This window comes from Carya illinoinensis, chromosome 3 (genome assembly GCF_018687715.1).
Source record: "Carya illinoinensis cultivar Pawnee chromosome 3, C.illinoinensisPawnee_v1, whole genome shotgun sequence".
Classification (NCBI taxonomy): domain Eukaryota; kingdom Viridiplantae; phylum Streptophyta; class Magnoliopsida; order Fagales; family Juglandaceae; genus Carya; species Carya illinoinensis.
In genome coordinates, this window is record NC_056754.1 from 7,176,218 (window position 1) to 7,196,511 (window position 20,294).

General features: G+C 35.9%; 2 protein-coding genes across 2 annotated transcripts; both read left to right on the forward strand.

Annotated features, from left to right (window-relative positions):
* Positions 1-2,250: 2,250 nt before the first annotated feature.
* Positions 2,251-2,963, forward strand: LOC122305786 (zinc finger BED domain-containing protein RICESLEEPER 1-like). Its single transcript, XM_043118331.1, has 2 exons — positions 2,251-2,812; positions 2,905-2,963. The coding sequence occupies exons 1-2, from the start codon at positions 2,302-2,304 to the stop codon at positions 2,946-2,948; spliced, it is 555 nt and encodes a 184-aa protein (XP_042974265.1). The 5' UTR covers positions 2,251-2,301; the 3' UTR covers positions 2,949-2,963.
* Positions 2,964-17,020: 14,057 nt separating this feature from the next.
* Positions 17,021-18,870, forward strand: LOC122302948. Its single transcript, XM_043114436.1, has one exon. It carries the CDS (start codon positions 17,492-17,494, stop codon positions 18,572-18,574), a length of 1,083 nt encoding a protein of 360 aa, XP_042970370.1. The 5' UTR covers positions 17,021-17,491; the 3' UTR covers positions 18,575-18,870.
* Positions 18,871-20,294: the final 1,424 nt, after the last annotated feature.

Here is a 20,294-nt window from a genome sequence, read left to right on the forward strand (position 1 = left end):
CGTTGGAATCGAACCTCGTTCTGACTGTAATTTTAATGATCTTTTTGCATCTCCATTTGTGGTTGGAGTTGGCAGGAAGATTAGGAGGGCAGTGAGTGTATATTCTGAGATTATAGGTAGAAAAACAGCTTGTTTTGGCGATGATCGTGCTTGATATCACAATGGTTGCGTTTTAAGTGTAATTGTATGAATTTATTGTGGAATGTTACTTTCGTTTTCTTTGATGCAGGCGTTGCTGGTATTTTAATGGGGATTTAATGTGCTCTCTCTAAAGAGTATTGGAAGTATATATATGGGTTTAAGTTTTGGTGCATTAAAATTAAAATGTAGCATGCTGCGAATTGTTGACAGTTTTGTATATTAATAAAATGATCTTATATGTAAAAAAAAAGAATTGTATTTTAATTCTTATTAATTAGCTTAAAATATCAAATAATTATGTGGCAATAACCACCTGTCAGCTTAAAAAAAAGAGTAAAAGGTAAAGTAAAAAAATAAAATAAAAAAGTAAAACAACCTACACCGTCTAACCACCTGTGGCATATTTTGGTTGATTTACTTGAGTAATCTTTACATTAGTTCATGAATGTATTTTGTTTATGTTTATCTTATTTTGTTGTGTTCTACAGTTCTAGTTATTAAATCATGGATATGGAAGGCACAAACACTCCTATATCCACAGGTGCATCTTGTCCTGGCATTCCACCCCCAGAACAACCGATTGATATTCTCATTCCAATAGTTGATGAGTCTAGCGGACCAATAGGCTCTTCGGTAGGCACTCCTAGTGCCTTTAATTCTACCCCTCGCCCTCCACCTGGTAGTAGAAATCCTAAGAATAAGTCTGAGGTATGGTCCCACTTCACAAGAGTGCCCGATTGTGATCCCGAAGAGCCTATAGCTACTTGTAACCATTGTCATAGGCAATGGAAATGCCACCCCAAAAGGCAAGGCACTTCGGCCATGAAAACACACATCCAACTTTGCCCCAAAAACCGTAAGAGTAAATTGGACAAGAGTCAAACTTTCTTGGTCCCGGAAGCAAGAAGTGAAGGAGGGGAAGGGGAGAAGACCTTAGGGATGGCCAAATATAATGAGAAAAAAATCCGAGCTGCCCTTGCTAGGATGGTGATAGTGGATGAGCTACCATTTAGGTGTGTTGAGGGAGAAGGGTTTCGGGAATTTGTTAAAGCCCTTGATCCAAGGTTTCCTATTCCTTCTCGATTTACCGTAATGCGTGACTGCATGAGGGTATTCTTGAGAGAGAATGATAGTTTGAAGAAAATGTTTTTGACCACCAAACTTAGAGTATGCCTGACTACCGACACTTGGACTTCTATCCAAAATATTAATTACATGTGTGTGACCGCTCACTTTATTGATAATAATTGGAAGTTGCATAAGCGGATCATTTCATTTGTTCGGATTAGTGACCATAAGGGGGCAACGATTGGGAGGTAGTTGGAGGAGTGTATGCTTGATTGGGGCATTGACAAAATCCTCACAATTACAGTGGATAATGCTACCTCTAACGACTCCGCTATTGATTGGTTGAGAACAAGGGAAATAGGAAGTGCGGATTGTATTGCAACTCACGAGTTTATTCACATGAGGTGTACGACACACATTTTAAACCTTATTGTGAGTGAAGGTTTGAAAGATGTTGATGATTCAATTGTAAGGGTCCGAAATTTGATCAAGTATGTGAAGTCTTCTCCCCAAAGACTTGCCACTTTCAAGTCTTGTGTTGATAGATCAAAAGTTCAATGCTCTAGTTTTTTGACTCTTGACGTACCTACTAGATGGAATTCGACTTTTCTTATGTTGGACGTGGCTGAGAAGTATCAAAAAGCCTTCCAACTTTTGCTTGATGAAGATCCCTACTCACGAGTTTATTTGTCTGAGGATGGACATGGGAGAAAGGGTCTAGGAGCTCCTGGGCCGGATGATTGGGAGACTATAAGAAACTTTTCGAAGTTTCTTCAAATATTTTATGGTGTTACATTGCGCATTTCTGGTACACTATATGTCACATCAAATAATTATGTCCAAGAGCTTATTGCCATTCATAAACACTTGAATAATTTTTGTGATAATAGTAATCGACGTTTGAGTTCAATGGCTTTCAGAATGAAGACAAAGTATAATAAGTATTGGGGTGATCTTGAAAAAATAAATCGGTTGTTGTTTATTGCTGCTATTCTTGATCCACGGTTCAAATTGGTTACTCAAGCATATTGGTTCAAGAAAACATTGGGTGAGGAGAAGGGTGAGGAATTTGTTGCACTCCTCAAGAGGGATATGGAATATTTGTATGAGGCATATGTAGAGTTTGGTGGTGGGTGCGAAACTGGTGCTAACAAAACTCAAAGCGGTGAAGCTAGTGCATCAATGGGGAGTAGTAGTATTGTTACAGATTATGATCCCTTGGATTTTTTGAGGGAGTTCCATAAAGAGCATACAGCATCATTGATGGATTGTAAGTCGGAGTTAGAGCGGTATTTGTTGGAGAACATTGAGATTCCTACGGGGAGTTTCGATATTTTAATTTGGTGGAAAGTCAACTCCACCAAGTATCCAGTTCTTGCTCTAATGGCAAGAGATATCTTGGCCATTCCTATTACCACCGTTGCATCTGAGTCAGCATTTAGTACAGGAGGCCGTGTCCTGGATCCGTTTAGGAGCTCTTTGGCTCCTAAAACTGTAGAAGCTCTTGTGTGCTCGCAAAATTGGTTGAAGTCTACTCCCATATGCTTGAGTCAAAATTATTCTGAAGCCATTGATGATGCAGAGAGCTATAAGCTAGACTCAGGTAATGTATTAGAAAAATTTTTTAAGTTCTTATATGAGTTGTTTTTAACATTTTGTAATATTAATTTCCTATACTTTAACATCTTAATGCAGAATTAGCCAATTCTATGGCCAGCATACTTCGTGAAGAGGATTGACAATCTTGTTTCTGGTATCTTATTTCAATTTTACTTTCTTTAATTTTATAAATTTATATGGTATCTTATTTCTTTACTAATTTTGTTCTTTTTTTTCAGGCACAAGTTGAAAAATGACATTTTTTGGTTATGTATTTTTAATTTTATGTTGTAATTTTGGACCTTTGGTTATGTATTTTTAATTTTATGTTGTAATTTTGGACCTTTGGTTATGTATTTTTAATTTTAGGTTTTAATTTTGGTTATGTATTTTTAATTTTATGTTTTAATTTTGGACCTTTGGTTATGTATTTGTAATTTTAAGTTTTAATTTTGGTTATGTATTTTTAATTTTAGGTTGTAATTTTGGACCTTTGGTTATTTATTTTTAATTTTAGGTTTTAATTTTGGTTATGTATTTTTAATTTTAGGTTGTAATTTTGGTTATGTAATTTTAATGTGTGTATTTAGTTTTAATTTAGTTTTTAATTTTGGTTACACATTTGAATTTAGTTTTATTTTTTATAGTGATAGATTTTGAATTTAGTTTTATTTTCTAATGTAATAATTTTGGTTAGATAAATTAGAAATCTCAAATTATATTTTTTTAAAAAATTGATATAGAAGCCCAAATCCAATTTGAGTTGCAAATTGTAAAATTGAATGTTAATTGGGTCAAAGAAAAAAGTCTAAAAAAAAGCCCAATAAAAAAGCCCAACAAAAAGCCCAACTCCGACTCCGCTCCGACATGTCGGAGTCGGAGTCGGAGCGGAGTAGGGTGTAAGCGGAGTCGGAGTCGGAGGTCGGATTCGGCCTCCGACAAAGTCGGAGTCGGAGTCGGAGTCGGAGGAGGCCAAATCCGACTCCAATTGAATCGGTGCTTAGCCCTAGATATTGGTATGATTGATTTGTTTTAGCAGTTTACCCCTTTTGAAAAAATTCTGCACTGCTTCCACTACCTCCTTTTTAATGATGCTCCAATAATGTCTATAAAACAAAGCTGTTATACCATCTGGGCCAGGTGCTTTGTGGTTAGGGATTTGTTTTAGGGCCCCAACTATTTCTGCTTCACTTGGAACTGCTAGAAGATTGACATTGTCTTGGTCTGTAATTTGCTTCTCAAAAAGATCTTCTAAACTTTCCGGGAGAGTAGGTTTTGTAGAAGCATAAATTGATCGAAAATGATTGATAAATGTATTTTCAATAACAATATGATCCATAGACCAATTACCTGGGCCTAATTTGACGGCGTCGATTGAATTTCTCTTTCTTCTTATTGTTGTTGATAAGTGGTAGAATTTGGTGTTAAGATCAGTTGAAGTGAGCCATGCTATTCTTGACTTTTGACGTCACAAAGTTTCCTCATGTTGTCTTTGTTTTTGAAACTTATGTTGGAGTTCTTTCTCTTTTTCCTGGTTGTACTCACCAATCGATTTGCTTTGGATATCAATCAAATCTGTTTCCAACTTTTGTATATTGTCCTGTATTCGACCAAAGTGATTTCTATTCCAGAATTTGAGAGCTCCTTTGTAGATTTGATTTTTTGACAAAGAATATAAGCCGGGTTGCCCTAAAAAGCTTTGTTCCATGCTTCTCTGATAATGTTATAACTGAGCGGTTCATGAATCCAGAATTCTTCAAATTTGAATGAAGAGGCATGTTTCTGTTTGTTGATTGTATGAAGCAATAAAGGGTGATGATCTAATGCTGATGATGCCGAGTGTTGTAAGGATGCATCAGGGAATAGAAGTCTCCATTCTTGAGTTGCTATTGCTCTGTCTAATCTTTCTCTGATGAGAGCCATACCGCTTCTGTTATTAGACCAAGTGTATTGAGGGCCCGAATAACCAATGTCAATGAGGCCGTATCTGTCCATGATTGCTTTGAGTCCTCGGTTGCTATTGGTAATAAAAGGTCATCCCCCATACTTTTCATTTTGATTGATAACATCATTGAAATCTCCTATACATAACCAAGGGCCATTAAAAGCTTGATGAATAGAGTCCAGGTGACTCCAAAAAGACGCTTTTTGATCCTGTTGTGCAGGAGCGTATACATAAGCAAGTAACCAAGGATGATAAGACGGATCAGAATACACCAAAACAGAAAAAGCATTCATATTCAGATTGACCGGTTCTAAGTCCAACCCCGGTCTCCACATAAGTAACAAGCCACCTTTTTTACATACTGCAGGGATACAAACAAAAAGATGGAAACCTAAACTATGTACAATAGATATGGTGCGATCATCCGACACCAAGGTTTCCGACAAAAAAACTACATCTAGATTATATTTCCTAATATTAGCCCTTAGGTTTCTGATTGCATTGGGTCGGACAAGGCCCCTGCAATTCCAGGCCAGTGTTCTCATTTGGCTTTTGGAGGCATTTTGAAGCTTGTCTCGCTAGCTGATTTGGATTTGCTGTGAGAATGAGTAACTGGCTTACTATATGGATTCAGCCTTCCTTTTCCTTTTGATTTTTTTTCTTTGCCTTTTGTTCCTGATTGCATGTCCATGAGAGTGAGAGCTGTTGTAGATTCTTCTGAAAGAAACATTTTAACTGTTTCATCCACTTGCTCTAGTTTCTCTGTTTTGTTGAGGCGCTGTGATTTTCTTGTTGGTTCATAAAAGGACTCTGTATCATGTGGCCTTTTGGATGGTAGAAGAACTTGAGGTTGAGATTGAATGGACTTGCGGTTGAGATGTTCCTCTTGAGTAGACAGAGATAAAATATCTTCAGGTGTGCCAATAATAAAATCAGTTTCAGTTGGTATTTCCAAAGGTGCAACCGGATTATCCACCGGCATTGAACTTGAATCTTCTAGCAACTGAATTGTAAGATTGGATTGAGTTGGAATTTTTTCTGGAATAGGAGCATGTATTATCGTGGATATGCAATGGTCTAAAGAAGTAGCTAACTGAGTAGCAGTAGGAGTAGAATCTGTCGTAAAACATTGCTTCACGTTAGAATCTTTCAGATGATGGAATTCGGCAGACTTGTATTGATTTGGGATGGGCCAGCTTGTAGATAAATCAGGTGGGCTCTTGAAGTGAGGACAAGTCTCAATGGGCTGGAAAGATTTGAAAGTTGCTTGATGGGTTGTTGAAGGTCCAGGCCCAGGCACGTTAAAAGTCTGAAGGCTCTTATACTCCTTGAAGGCAGAATAGATTTTCTGCCACTGAGCATTCCACGGTGTTTCAGTTGCTTCCGTCGGCAATGTATTATCTTGATGACTATGCACGTGTTCAGCTGTCCCTTCCTTTACCTGTTGTTCTGAAACTAGATTTGAAGACAATAAGGATATTTTGCTGCCAAGAGAGGTATGGTTGTGGGATTCGGTCAGTGGCTCTTCAACAGTAAAAATATTTATTCTTCTGGTTGGGGAAATTAATGCTCTTTGTTCACTGTAGCAGACCAGATCTTGAGGGAGTGCTGAATTCGTGGCGTTGAAGGTTTCCGATGGGTTTTTGGTGGCAGATGTTGAGGGGGCAAGATGAATCCAGCCTTGGTTGTTTTTCTTCACCACCGTAGATGTTCTTTCGATAACTTCTTGCTGACCTCTCCTTGAAAACAAATTCAGATTTTGTTGTTGAACATTGGTTGGCTTCTCTCTGTTTTGATTACCATAAAGATTAGTTTAACTGGAAATTTTCCCCATGAAATCGGTTTTTGTTGGTTGCCTGTGACCTGTTTGTTGAAAAGCCTGAGATATGCCTTGGTAGTTGTTGTACTCGGCTTTGATCCAAGGGCCATAAATTAATCTTGTCGTAGGTGAACTTAGAAAACCACAAAAAACTTGGGAATGACCAAGTCTACCACAGGCATAACAGAAGTCTGGAAGTTTTTCATATTTAAAAGCTATCCATATTTCAGAGTTGTCTAACCTTGGCATCATAAATCCTTGCTGTAATGGCTTAGTGACATCAATTTCAACCTTGAGCCTGATGAATTTTCTGAAAGCTAGTCCATAAAGAGGATCCTCTTTCACTTTGATCAAAGTTCCAAGTGCTCGCCCTATTTGAATAGCATTTTCTAGAGTAATATAATCCAAAGGCAGGCCATGGATTTGCACTTGGAATGGAGCATGATTTAAATTGATTTCTTTGAGAGTGGCCCCTGTTGGCTACTGTTTTAGAACTAGAAGGTGCCCTTTAAAATTCCATGGGGCTTGATTGAGGACTCTAAGTTTATCTTGGGTATTTCTAAAGGTGAAAATGAAACTGTTTGTTTCCATATCTTCAATAAGGAAATTTTGTATAAAGATTGTTGCCCAGATGACTAACACAAGAGGGGGGGTGAATTGAGTTGTATTAAAAAAAATAACAATTATAAATCAAATATATAATATAAAATATAAACAAAATATGAAATAACAATAAATATAAAGAGTAAGGGTAAGAGAGAAGCAAACTCAGTATGTTAACGAGGTTCGGCCCCACTGCCTACGTCCTCGCCTCAAGCTACCCCTTGAGGATTCCCAAATTCACTATTCAACCTCCTTCAGGTGGAGATAAAAACCTATTACACCTTTGAACAACACCGCTACAAAGGATCCGTGTAGAACACCCTCTACACTTGCAATCACCTTACACGTGGTGATTCAACTATTCCCTGTGTAGAATACTTTCTACACACACAAGGGTTATACACACCCTTTTTCTGATACAAAAGCTGATAGTGGGTAGGTTATCAGAAAACACTCCTCAACGAGTGAAATAAGAACAATACAGCGCAAGCTATATCTCTCAAAATGAACAAGGATTAAGGCTCAATGTTTAGAGAAGAGAGAATGAAAACTTTGAATGAATGTTGTATGCTCTTGGTGTTGTAAATGTGAAGCTCTCAAATGATCTATTTATAGGCATATGAGACTTCATATTCAAATTTAAAAAGATTCACATGTCAAAGACAACATCATTCACTTTTTCAAAAAATTCAAATAAAAGGTTCTTCTTTTTCAATTGTCAAAGACAACATCATTCACTTTTTCAAAGAATTCAAATAAAAGGTTCTTCTTTCTCAATTGTCAAAGACAACATCATTCACTTTTTCAAAAAAATCAAACCTAATCTTTTACTTTTGGCATATGACAAAATGAGCACACTTTCATTTTCAAAAAATTCAAACCTAATCTTTTACTTTTTGTATAAGTCTAAAAAAGCATCAATCACTTTTGAAAATATTCAAATAAAACATGCACATGTGAAAGATGACAATCAATCATCTTTAATATTTTCAAAGTTCAACCCTTTAATCAAGGCATGCACATGCAAAAGATGACAATCAATCATCTTTCAAAATTTTCAAATTTAATTTTCAAAAATATTCATGCACATGTGAAAAATGTATTTTAATGCTTTATGATAAAATATTAATTTTGAGCATTAATCCTAATTTCGAATTTTGAAGAGATTTACAACATTACTCTATAATTTTAATGTGAACTTGTTCCCTTCTTGCTCATGCTTGTTTCCTTGATGTGCTTGACTCCATTGTGTAGACAACTTGAGCTTGAGACTTCTTTATTCTTTGAATTCATTTGTTATCATCAAAATCCATGTGTAGATTTATAATCACATGAAACTTGAAACCTTGAGTTCAACAATCTCCCCCTTTTTGATGATGACAAATATTTGATAGAACTTGAAACCTATATTAATACTTAAGCTCCCCCTGAAAATATGCGTTAGTTTTTCAAGCAAAAGTATAAATATAATTCCAACCATATATAACAAGTTTAGCAATTTAAACAATGTTAATGTTCTAGTCTAACACTTCTCCCCCTTTTGGCATCATTAAAAAGGATCCGCAACAAGTAAATGGACTGAAGAAAACGATGCGTTTAATAGTCACTGTAGATAGTTGAAAAATGGAGCCGTCCGTGACCCGACAAGTGCTGCAAAGCCTCGAGGCCTAACTCTATGAATTTAATACGGCTGAAGATTTAAACAATCGCCTGATGTTGTTGACAAACGGGATTGAAGGCTCCGAGTTTCTATAAAAAAATGATCATTTTCATCTATCGGATGCCAAAAAAATAATCACTTCTTGACCTGAGTTCTGTTTTTCCACAACGATAGAATGGCTGAGCAATTCTCTTCCACTAATGTTCCAGACTTGAATCAGGAACCCTTGACGCATCAATCATCAATCTTCTCTCCTGAGGCCGTCAATACCATGATAGGAGCAGTGAACCGTTTTTCTAGTAAGACTGATTCTGAGATTATTGCAGAATCAAGAATGCTCAGTAATCAATATGCTGCCTCTGTTACGATCATGTCTCGAAGGTTAATGGCGAGGGTGAGTGAGATTGATCATCTTAACATGCAAATATCTGAGTTACGACAGAAGCTTGCTAATAAGGATAGTGAGAATAAAAGGCTAAAGCAAGAAAACCAAGAGTTGAAAAAATTTGCAGATTGGTATGCTCATGATCTGCAACCACGAATAGAAGAGCTGGAACGAGAAAGGGTTCAGATACAAGGTCAACATCGGCAGATAACAGCAGAGGTTCATCGTTTACTAGAAAAATAGGGACAATCTACTGTTAATCTCGCTGGCTTAGTAAGAAAACTTTTGACAAAGTGTGTCCAGCATATCTTGTATTTCTTTTGACTAAATAAGATTTGAAGAGAAAATAGTTTGTCTTATTCTTTATGCTATCTCTATAAAATCAGTCCTGAAGTTCATCTAATCCGCATCAAGTTTTCATCTCATCTCTATAACTCATTTGCATTCCTTCAGCATTCTCGTTTTAAGCCTTCTATTCTTTTTTCAATGGCTCATTCTTCTAACATTTCTCTAGATCCATCCATGAGGCATTCTGCATCTCAACCTCCTGTTCTTTCTGCAGCTACCATTGGTGCCATGTTGCAGCAAGAAAATAATAATCTGACTAATAAGTCAGATTCTGATGCTATTTATGACTTGGTGAGTCTTGGGACTCGCTACTCTTCCTCTATTGTGGCTTTTTCTCAGCGGCTACAAGCCAAAAATCACGAAGTTGAAAAGCTCAAAGAACAAATTGTTGTACTTCAACAAATTGTTCAAGAGTCTCACACAAGGGAAGGAATCATTCGGCAGAAGAATAAACAGTTGAAATCTTTATTAGATTCTTCATTCCGCTTGCCGGTTCCCATGAATAAGAATGACATGATATTGTATGAAGAGAATGAGCGTCTCAAACATGAGGCTAAGAATCTCAAATTTATGTAAAAGTATTAAAAAAAATCTATCTCTATTTTTATTGACTCTGGTCTATCTTTTAAGAGATATTCATAGCATGCATCATACCTATTTCTCTTCTGATCATACATAATCTATCTTCTGGTAAAGGTTTTGTGAAAATATCTGCTAACTGATCGTGTGTGTTTGTGAACTCTAACATTATATCACCTTTTTGCACATGATCTCGAAGAAAATGATACCTTATTTCAATATGCTTAGTTCTAGAATGTTGTATTGGGTTCTTTGAAAGATTTATAGCACTTGTATTATCACATTTGATTGGAATGTGATTATACATGAGTTTAAAATCTTCAAGTTGTTGCTTCATGTAGAGAACTTGAGCACAACAACTACCCGCAGCAACATATTCTGCCTCAGCAGTAGATAGTGCAACAGAATTTTGTTTTTTACTAAACCAGGAAACTAATGCATGACCTAAGAAATGGCATGCTCCACTAGTGCTTTTTCGATCTATTTTACAGCCAGCATAATCTGCATCTGTGTAGCTGATTAGATCGAAAGATGTGTGCTTAGGGTACCATAACCCTAGGTTAATTGTACCACTAAGATATCTAAGAATGCGCTTAACTGCAATTAAATGTGATTCTTTTGGAGATGATTGAAAACGTGCACATAAGCACACACTAAACATAATATCTGGTCTACTGGCTGTTAAATATAATAAGCTACCAATCATACCTCGATATATCTTCGAGTCAACTGGCTTACCGGATTCATCTTTATCAAGTTTAGTTGATGGGCTCATTGGTGTTCCAATTTCCTTAGCATTTTCCATCCCAAACTTCTTCAGTAATTCCTTAATATATTTTGATTGATTGATGAATGTCCCACTTTTTGCTTGCTTAATTTGCAATCCGAGAAAAAATGTAAGTTCACCCATCATGCTCATCTCAAATTCTTCCTGCATAGTCTTAGCAAAAACTTGACACATATTTTCATTAGTAGCACCGAATATTATATCATCAACATAAATCTGAATCAAAAGAATATCATCATTTTCATATTTAATGAAAAGAGTTGTGTCGATTTTTCCTCTTGAAAAACCTTTTTCAATCAAGAAACCACTGAGTCTCTCGTACCAAGCTCTAGGAGCTTGTTTAAGTCCATATAGTGCTTTTGTGAGTTTGAAAACATGATTTGGGGAAATATGATTTTCAAAACCTGGAGGTTGCTCAACATATACCTCTTCATTTATAAAACCATTTAAGAAAGCACTTTTAACATCCATTTGAAAAAGTTTGAAATCTTTATAACAAGCATATGCAAGTAGCATTCGAATAGCTTCTAATCTTGCGACAGGTGCATATGTCTCATCATAATCGATTCCTTCTTCTTGATTAAAACCTTGGGCTACAAGTCGAGCCTTATTTCTAGTAATGACTCCAGATTCATCTTTGTTGTTTCTAAAAACCCATTTTGTTCCAATAATAGTATAATTTTTGGGTCTAGGAACAAGTGTCCAAACATCATTTCTTTCAAATTGATTCAACTCTTCTTGCATAGCTAGAATCTAAGATTCATCAAGAAGTGCGTCATCAATATTTTTGGGTTCAATTTGAGATAGAAAAGCAGTATGATTACAAATATTTCTAAGAGATGATCGAGTACTTACACCTTGTGAAGGTTCTCCCAAAATTTGTTCCACTGGATGATCTTTCACAAATTTCCACTGTTTGGTTGCATCTTGTATTAAATTTTGATGATCTTTCCTGATGGCTCCATGTTGAACTTCCTCTATTGCTTTCTCTTTGTTGAGATTGAGACTTTCTGTGTTATTTATACCTTCTGTTTCTTCATCAATAGATTTCTTGGAGAGTGGAGAATTAGATTCATCAAATACTACATGCATAGATTCTTGTACAGTTAAAGTCTTTTTGTTGAATACTCTATAAGCTTTACTATTAGTAGAATACCCGAGAAAAATACCTTCATCAGATTTTGCATCAAACTTGCCTAAATTATCTATGTCATTTAAAATAAAACATTTGCATCCAAATACATGAAAGTAACCAATATTGGGCTTTTTCTCATTCCAAAGCTCATAGGGGGTTTTATTTAATTTAGACCTTAACATAACTCTATTTATAACATAACATGTAGTACTTACCGCTTCGGCCCAAAAATAACTAGGCAAGTTGTTCTCATTGAGCATTGTTCTTGCCATCTCTTGAAGAGATCTATTTTTCCTCTCTACTACCCCATTTTGTTGAGGAGTTCGAGGAGCAGAAAAATTATGAATAAAACCGTTTTCATCACAAATGTTTCAATATTTTTATTAACAAACTCTTTTCCCCTATCACTTCGGATACTTGAAATAGTATAGCCCTTTTCATTTTGAATTCTCTTGCATAACTTGGTAAAGGCATTATGTGCCTCATCTTTATGAGCAAGAAAGATGACCTAAGTATATCTAGAGAAATCATCAACAATAACAAATGCATAATATTTTCCTCCTAGACTTGCAACTCTATTTGGTCCAAAAAGATCCATGTGTATCAGTTGCAATGGTCTAGTAGTGGAAATATGTTTCTTAGTTTTAAAAGAAGTTTTTGTTTGTTTACCAAATTGACATGCATCACAAATTTTGTCTTTAAGAAAATATGTTTTTGGTAAACCTCTCACAAGATCATTTTTTGAAAGTTTGGAAATAAGTTCCATGTTGGCATGACCTAATCTTCTATGTCATAACCAACTAGTTTCATTTTGAGCTGACAAGCAAATAGCATCTTGTGAAGTAATTTCTTCAAAATCAATTGTATAAACATTATTGTTTCTAAAAGCAATAAAACAAATATTACAATCATGATCATTCAAAATAATGCATTTATCCATTTTAAAAGTAACTGTAAATCCTTTATCACATAATTGACTTATGCTCAAAAGATTATGTTTTAAACCTTCAACAAGTAGAACATCTTCAATTATGAGAGAAGATTCATTACCAATTTTACCTATTCCCACGATCTTCCCTTTCGAGTTGTCTCCAAATGTCACGTGTCCTTCTTCTTTAGATCTAAGATCAAAGAACTTAGTCTTGTCTCCCGTCATGTGTCTTGAACATCCACTATCTAAAAACCACTTATTTTTGCTTGTGGATGACTTCATGCATACCTATAAAAACAATTAAAATGATTTTTCTTGGTACCCAAGTTCTTTGGGTCCTTTATTTATTAGTATTAGAGGAAACAAGATTTTTAGGTACCCATATGGCCCTAATAGTCATTGTATGATTTCTTCTAATAGGACAAGTATGATAATTATGACCATTTCTATTACAAAAATTACAAATAGCATGTGACATATATGAAAAACTTGAATGATTATAATAATATCCTTTTTTGACAAAATTATTTTTATGAAAAGAATTTTGAATATTAGCCTTTGAGGTAGAATGATTATCAAAGAAATTTTTATAAGGTTTGTATTTTTGTTTTGGCATATATCCCAAACCTGCCTTGTCAAAAACACATCTTTGACTACCAAGAAGTTTTTCAAAATTTCTTTTTCCATTCGTAAAGTTTTCAACAATATTTTCTAAATCGGTTTTCTTCTTATTCAATTCAAGATTTTCATCTTTCAAAATGATACTTTCTTTTCTTAAAATTTCAATTTCGTTTGTTAAAGAAGAATTTTTCTTTTTCAAAGCAGTATACTTGATACCCAATTTTTCAAATTCCTCATAAATCTCTTCTAAAACATTTTGCAATTCTTCATATGAAGGATTTTCAATATTATCAAGATTTGTTACCTCAATGTCATCTTTAGCCATAAGACAAAGATTTGCTGATTCTTCATTGCTTGCTTCACTATCTGAGCTACTTGAATCATCATCCCATGTAGCTTTCATTGCTTTCTTGCCCTTGTTTCGATCTTTCTTTAGCAGAGGACAATCTGGCTTGATATGACCAGGTTTATTGCATTTATAACAAATTAAAGTGTCGTTTTTACCTGAATCTTTCTTGGAAAACTTTTTGAAAGATTTCCTCGGAGGAGTTCTATTTTTCTTCAAGAACCTCTGAATTCTTCTTGTTATCATCGCAACTTCTTCATCTTTATCGTCATTTTCCTCATCTTCATCACTTTCACTTTCATGAGGAACAGCTTTAAGTGCTAAGCTATTCTTTGGCTTTCCTTCTTCTTCTCCTCTTTTCAATGTGTACTCATGGGTGATAAGTGACCCGATGAGTTCATTGACTTCGAGCTTCTTGAGGTCTCTAGCTTCAAGAATCGCTGTAACTTTTGATTCCCAACGTTTTGGTAAAGAGTTGAGAATTTTTCTTACTATCTCCACCTTGGAATAAACTTTGCCAAGAGCTGTCAAGCTGTTTATGATGTTAGTAAAACGAGTGTGCATACTAGAAATAGATTCATCATCATTCATCTTAAACATTTCATATTCATGAGTAAGAATATAAATTTTTGATTCCTTGACTTGCGAAGTTCCTTTATAAGTTACTTCCAAATTATCCCAAATTTCCTTTGCCGTAACGCAATTCATTATTCTATTAAACTCATTTCCATTAAGAGCATTATATAATAAATTCATAGCAGTTAAATTTAAAGTATAAAGTCTATCGTCTTCACGATCAAACTCTTCTTCTTCCTTTTTGACCTTTACTCCACCAACCACTTTTGTTGGAATATAAGGTCCATTTACAATACATTTCCATATTTCTCTACCTTGAGCTTGAAGAAATATTCTCATTCTAACTTTCCAGAATGAGTAATTATCTCCACAAAAGAGTGGAGGCCGACTACTAGATTGACCTTCACCAAATGAAGCTGCAATGTTAGCCATAAGATCTTAACTCAAAAGATAGTTAATCTTATAATAGAGCTCTTAGCTCTGATACCAATTGTTGCCCAGATGACTAACACAAGAGGGGGGGTGAATTGAGTTGTATTAAAAAAAATAACAATTATAAATCAAATATATAATATAAAATATAAACAAAATATGAAATAACAATAAATATAAAGAGTAAGGGTAAGAGATAAGCAAACTCAGTATGTTAACGAGGTTCGGCCCCACTGCCTACGTCCTCGCCTCAAGCTACCCCTTGAGGATTCCCAAATTCACTATTCAACCTCCTTCAGGTGGAGATAGAAACCTATTACACCTTTGAACAACACCGCTACAAAGGATCCGTGTAGAACACCATCTACACTTGCAATCACCTTACACGTGGTGATTCAACTATTCCCTGTGTAGAATACTTTCTACACACACAAGGGTTATACACACCCTTTTTCTGATACAAAAGCTGATAGTGGGTAGGTTATCAGAAAACACTCATCAACGAGTGAAATAAGAACAATACAGCGCAAGCTATATCTCTCAAAATGAACAAGGATTAAGGCTCAATGTTTAGAGAAGAGAGAATGAAAGCTTTGAATGAATGTTGTATGCTCTTGGTGTTGTAAATGTGAAGCTCTCAAATGATCTATTTATAGGCATATGAGACTTCATATTCAAATTTAAAAAGATTCACATGTCAAAGACAACATCATTCACTTTTTCAAAAAATTCAAATAAAAGGTTCTTCTTTTTCAATTGTCAAAGACAACATCATTCACTTTTTCAAAGAATTCAAATAAAAGGTTCTTCTTTCTCAATTGTCAAAGACAACATCATTCACTTTTTCAAAAAAATCAAACTTAATCTTTTACTTTTGGCATATGACAAAATGAGCACACTTTCATTTTCAAAAAATTCAAACCTAATCTTTTACTTTTTGTATAAGTCTAAAAAAGCATCAATCACTTTTGAAAATATTCAAATAAAACATGCACATGTGAAAGATGACAATCAATCATCTTTAATATTTTCAAAGTTCAACCCTTTAATCAAGGCATGCACATGCAAAAGATGACAATCAATCATCTTTCAAAATTTTCAAATTTAATTTTCAAAAATATTCATGCACATGTGGAAAATGTATTTTAATGCTTTATGATAAAATATTAATTTTGAGCATTAATCCTAATTTCGAATTTTGAAGAGATTTACAACATTACTCTATAATTTTAATGTGAACTTGTTCCCTTCTTGCTCATGCTTGTTTCCTTGATGTGCTTGACTCCATTGTGTAGACAACTTGAGCTTGAGACTTCTTTATTCTTTGAATTCATTTGTTATCATCAAAATCCATGTGTAGATTTATAATCACATGAAACTTGAAACCTTGAGTTCAACAAAGTTCATGATGCTTTGATGCATGAATGTATTGCAAATTTGTTTAAAGGCCTATCGGCTACCAACCTGCCTATCAGAATTTTGTTTGAGATAGTTTGAGCTGATGCTATCGCTGGATGCAGGTTGAGATCATGCCATGAGAGAGCAGCTGTTTGGGACATGAGGGAATCCAAATCCATCTTTGCTTCTATTGTATTGGTTTTCTTGTTTTTGGTTGAGATGTAAAACAGAAAAGTAGCAACAGTAAGTGCAGGAAAATGTAAAAACAACCTCCTAGTTAGAGAGAGTCTGACTTCTCACTAGCCGGCTAACCAACACCGATCTTTCCCAATTATTCAATACGCTACGATTCGTTTGTTTGGTTATTTATTAAATGAAATGTTTTATTGAAAATTAAATAAAATATTATTATAATATAATTTTTAATATTAATTTTATTTTATAATTTAGAAAAATTAAAATTATTTTTAATATTTTATATGAAAATTTTAAAAAATTATATAAAATAAAATAATTTAATTTTAGTAACCAAACCATTCAATTTTTATTTTTTTAACACCACCGCAAAAGCAAATAAGTTAGTTAATACGTGGCATGCAGCTCAAATGTTTCTCCGGTATACGTTAGCAAGCATTAAATATTTCACCACTAACGTGAGCCAGCGGCCCCAACCGGAGCAGAGTCATCATCATCAGCTTCTGGAGACTTGTTCGTCTGCGGGCTTCAATTTAAATCGATCAAAAATCTGGAGGGTCTATCTTTTTCACAAAAACATACATGCGTATTTACGTTCTCGCGGCTGTTGCCACATTCCTATCACAGCAAAAACTGCCTTAATTCACAAGTTAATAGTAAGCATACGAAAATCCTCCCACCAAACCCATCCTTTAGCCTCAGCCCTAAGCCTCTCAGCCCCCACCCCAACAATTCCAGCTTGTGTCTAATTCCTTCCAACCCGTCAATCCGATTCCATCTTTTTGAACCAATGATACAGTAACAAAAATAAGAGCAGGAGCCAACAGCCAGAACCCAATTTTCCATTTCGACTTTTTGGTTCGAAAGAAATGACTATTCGGCTCTTGCTATAGGGAGATCCAACTTTCAAGGCCATAGCCCAAATGATGTTCGGAGCGATCCAACTGGGATTGATGGCAGCGTGCGTGGTGCTCTTCGTTCCCATGGGAATGGCCGGCTGGCATCTGAGCCGTAACAAGATGCTCTTCTTCAGTGGGGCCCTCTTCATCACCCTCGCCGTCGGCGTCCACCTCACCCCGTACTTCCCCTCCATCTCTGACTTTGCTTCAACTGTCTCCTCCATCGTGGTCTTCGACAACCGCGACTCCTGCGTCTCTCTCCTTCACGAAGTTGTCTGGGACGTCAAGCCCCATTCCGCTAACAACTCCTTGGATTACGGCAAGTCCTGGCGTTGGTCCGGGTCCAGACCCGTTGTCGCGTGTGGGTTCCAGAAGCTCGCTCCATCGGACGCCTCCGATTTGCTTAATGGGTCTTGGGTCGTCTTGGCGGGCGACTCCCAAGCCAGATTGATTGCGCTTGCGTTGCTCGACTTAGTTCTGGATCCGGAGCGCATGGAATCGGTCAAAGTCGATTTGTTCAAAAGGCACAGCAATTATCATATTGCGGTCGATGAGATTGGAATGAAATTGGATTTTATTTGGGCTCCCTACGTAACCAATATAACCGATTTGGTTATTAGTTTCAAGCGAAATCGGAACTACCCCGATGTTTTGATGATGGGCTCTGGGTTATGGCATATGCTTCATTTTACGAATGCGTCGGATTATGGTGCTGGGTTACGTTTATTGAGAAGTTCGGTGGTGTCGCTTTTGCCGATTTCGCCGGAGTTAGGCGAGGAGGGGCCCGTGACGGGGTCGGTATCCGTTAGATCGCCGCATTTGTTTTGGATGGGGATTCCTACATTGATAAACTCGATGCTGAATACGGAGGAGAAGAGGGAGAAGATGACTGATACATTGCGGGTTGCTTACGATACGGCACTCCGGAGAAGCAAGCTGTTGCGCCAATCCGGTGGCCCGCTTTTGTTGCTTGATATACAGTCGTTGAGTTGGAATTGTGGGGTGAGATGTACGGAGGATGGAATGCATTATGATGGAGCTGTATACGAAGTTGCTTTACACATCATTCTTAATGCACTGCTCATTGAATCTCATCAGAAACTTTGAAGGAGACAATCTTGATGACCCAGCATATTCAAGGGTTTTGATTCTTGTGAGAGGCCTAATTTTTCCCACTTAACTTGCATATTTGATTCTTGCCAAGTTTTTTTCCTTGCCTAGTTAACTTAGGAGCAGATTTTTGTTTTGGCGATAGTAATCACACAATACATTCATTTTCTCTTGTTTATTATGAATATTGGATACTCATAGGTCTTGTATTGAATATAGCCGGAGAATTGGGTGTGTCTGACATGCAATTTTGATGTTAATAAATGCCGAAGTTATGTGGCGAATTGTGCATACATGCTTTCTTTGTTATTTATAGCGAAGATGAAGATCGTGTTGTCTTGCCTGCGGTGGCCTAACGATGGTTGCATTTAGAATTTGGATTCTGGCTGTACATCACGTTAAGGACATATGGGCTTTCTTCTTCCTGAGATTGTTTAGTGATGCTTGTCCTAATACTTAACTTCTCAAGAGAGTCAATGCTGAAGTTGAAATCAGAAGTGAAGCAGATAGCCATAGTTGCTTTCTGTTTCAAGGTTGCCCATCTGTGCTCTCTAGCGTCATTGCCGGGTGTTACTTTGTAGGATATTGAAGGTACATGAACATTGATTTTAGCTACGTATTCTTGTAATGGTAGACTTATCACAGATGATTTGGAAACTTTATAAGCATGTTTCTTTATTATTGATGTCATTGTATGGCTTACCGGCATATCAGTTATTTATATTCACGAGATGTTTCTTTATCATTGATGTCATTGTATGGCTTACCGGCATATCAGGTATTTATATTTACAATAAAAGTACAACTTGATTGAGCTGGCAATAGTTAGATTGGGTTGCTTGCATACCTGTCTGAGCCTGTATCATTTTAAGGACCGATTTGATATGATGCAAAAACGTGCAAGTCAAGAGAAGTATAATGTCGGTTTTCTAGATTGATACTGTTGGGGAATCTATTGTGGTTTGGGTTGAACTCTCTTTCCCTTTGGGAGTGAGGTCTTTGGCTGAACAGATTAATTTTCTTTTTCCTCATTTCTCTTGCCAAATTGAAATCCATCTCCAAACCGGGATAAAAAAGGAAAAAAAAAAAAAAAAACAATAAAATGTGAGTCGTTTCTTTTAGTTTTCTTTTTTCTTTTTTTCTTTCTTTTTTTGCATGGAAGACATGCCTATAATTTGTGAAGGGTAGGTTTCCAATTTTTAAGGTTGTATGTGTGTTGAGTGCCTGAATTTATTTTGGCATGGTGCCTGATGAGTATAGATTTTGTGTCATAACTGTTGTTACTTCTATTGCTAACGTTGTCAAAGCAAATGACTCTGTTAACTGAAAAAGGAAAGTTGTTTACCACAGAACGCTGACATTGTGGAATAATTAGTAACTCTTTCAAGTGAACAGATATGAAGAGCTTCCATCTCATTCTGTTTCTGCTGATGACATAGTAACTCAAGAGAGTTGAATCATAGACCAAGGTCAGTCCCTCTACAATTGTCATCTCCGAATCTTTACCAGAATCTGTGGCTACCTTCAAATCATAATCTTCCAACTAGTAGAGGTTTTATAGTTTGCATCTACAACTATCAAAACCGACATTATATATCCTTTAATTACTAAAACTTAATAAATTGTTACCTTATTCAGTTCTCACTCTACACGTTCGGAGAATGAGATGAGATGAAAATTTTTTGAATAGTAATAAAATAATTTGAGTTGAGTATTC

Bases quoted from the DNA above. Each gene is read 5' to 3' on its own strand.
- LOC122305786 (XM_043118331.1), top strand. From the start codon at position 2,302: ATGGAATATTTGTATGAGGCATATGTAGAGTTTGGTGGTGGGTGCGAA. The intron at 2,813-2,904 runs GTAATGTATTAG...ATCTTAATGCAG, and splicing joins GAGCTATAAGCTAGACTCAG to AATTAGCCAATTCTATGGCC.
- LOC122302948 (XM_043114436.1), top strand. From the start codon at position 17,492: ATGATGTTCGGAGCGATCCAACTGGGATTGATGGCAGCGTGCGTGGTG.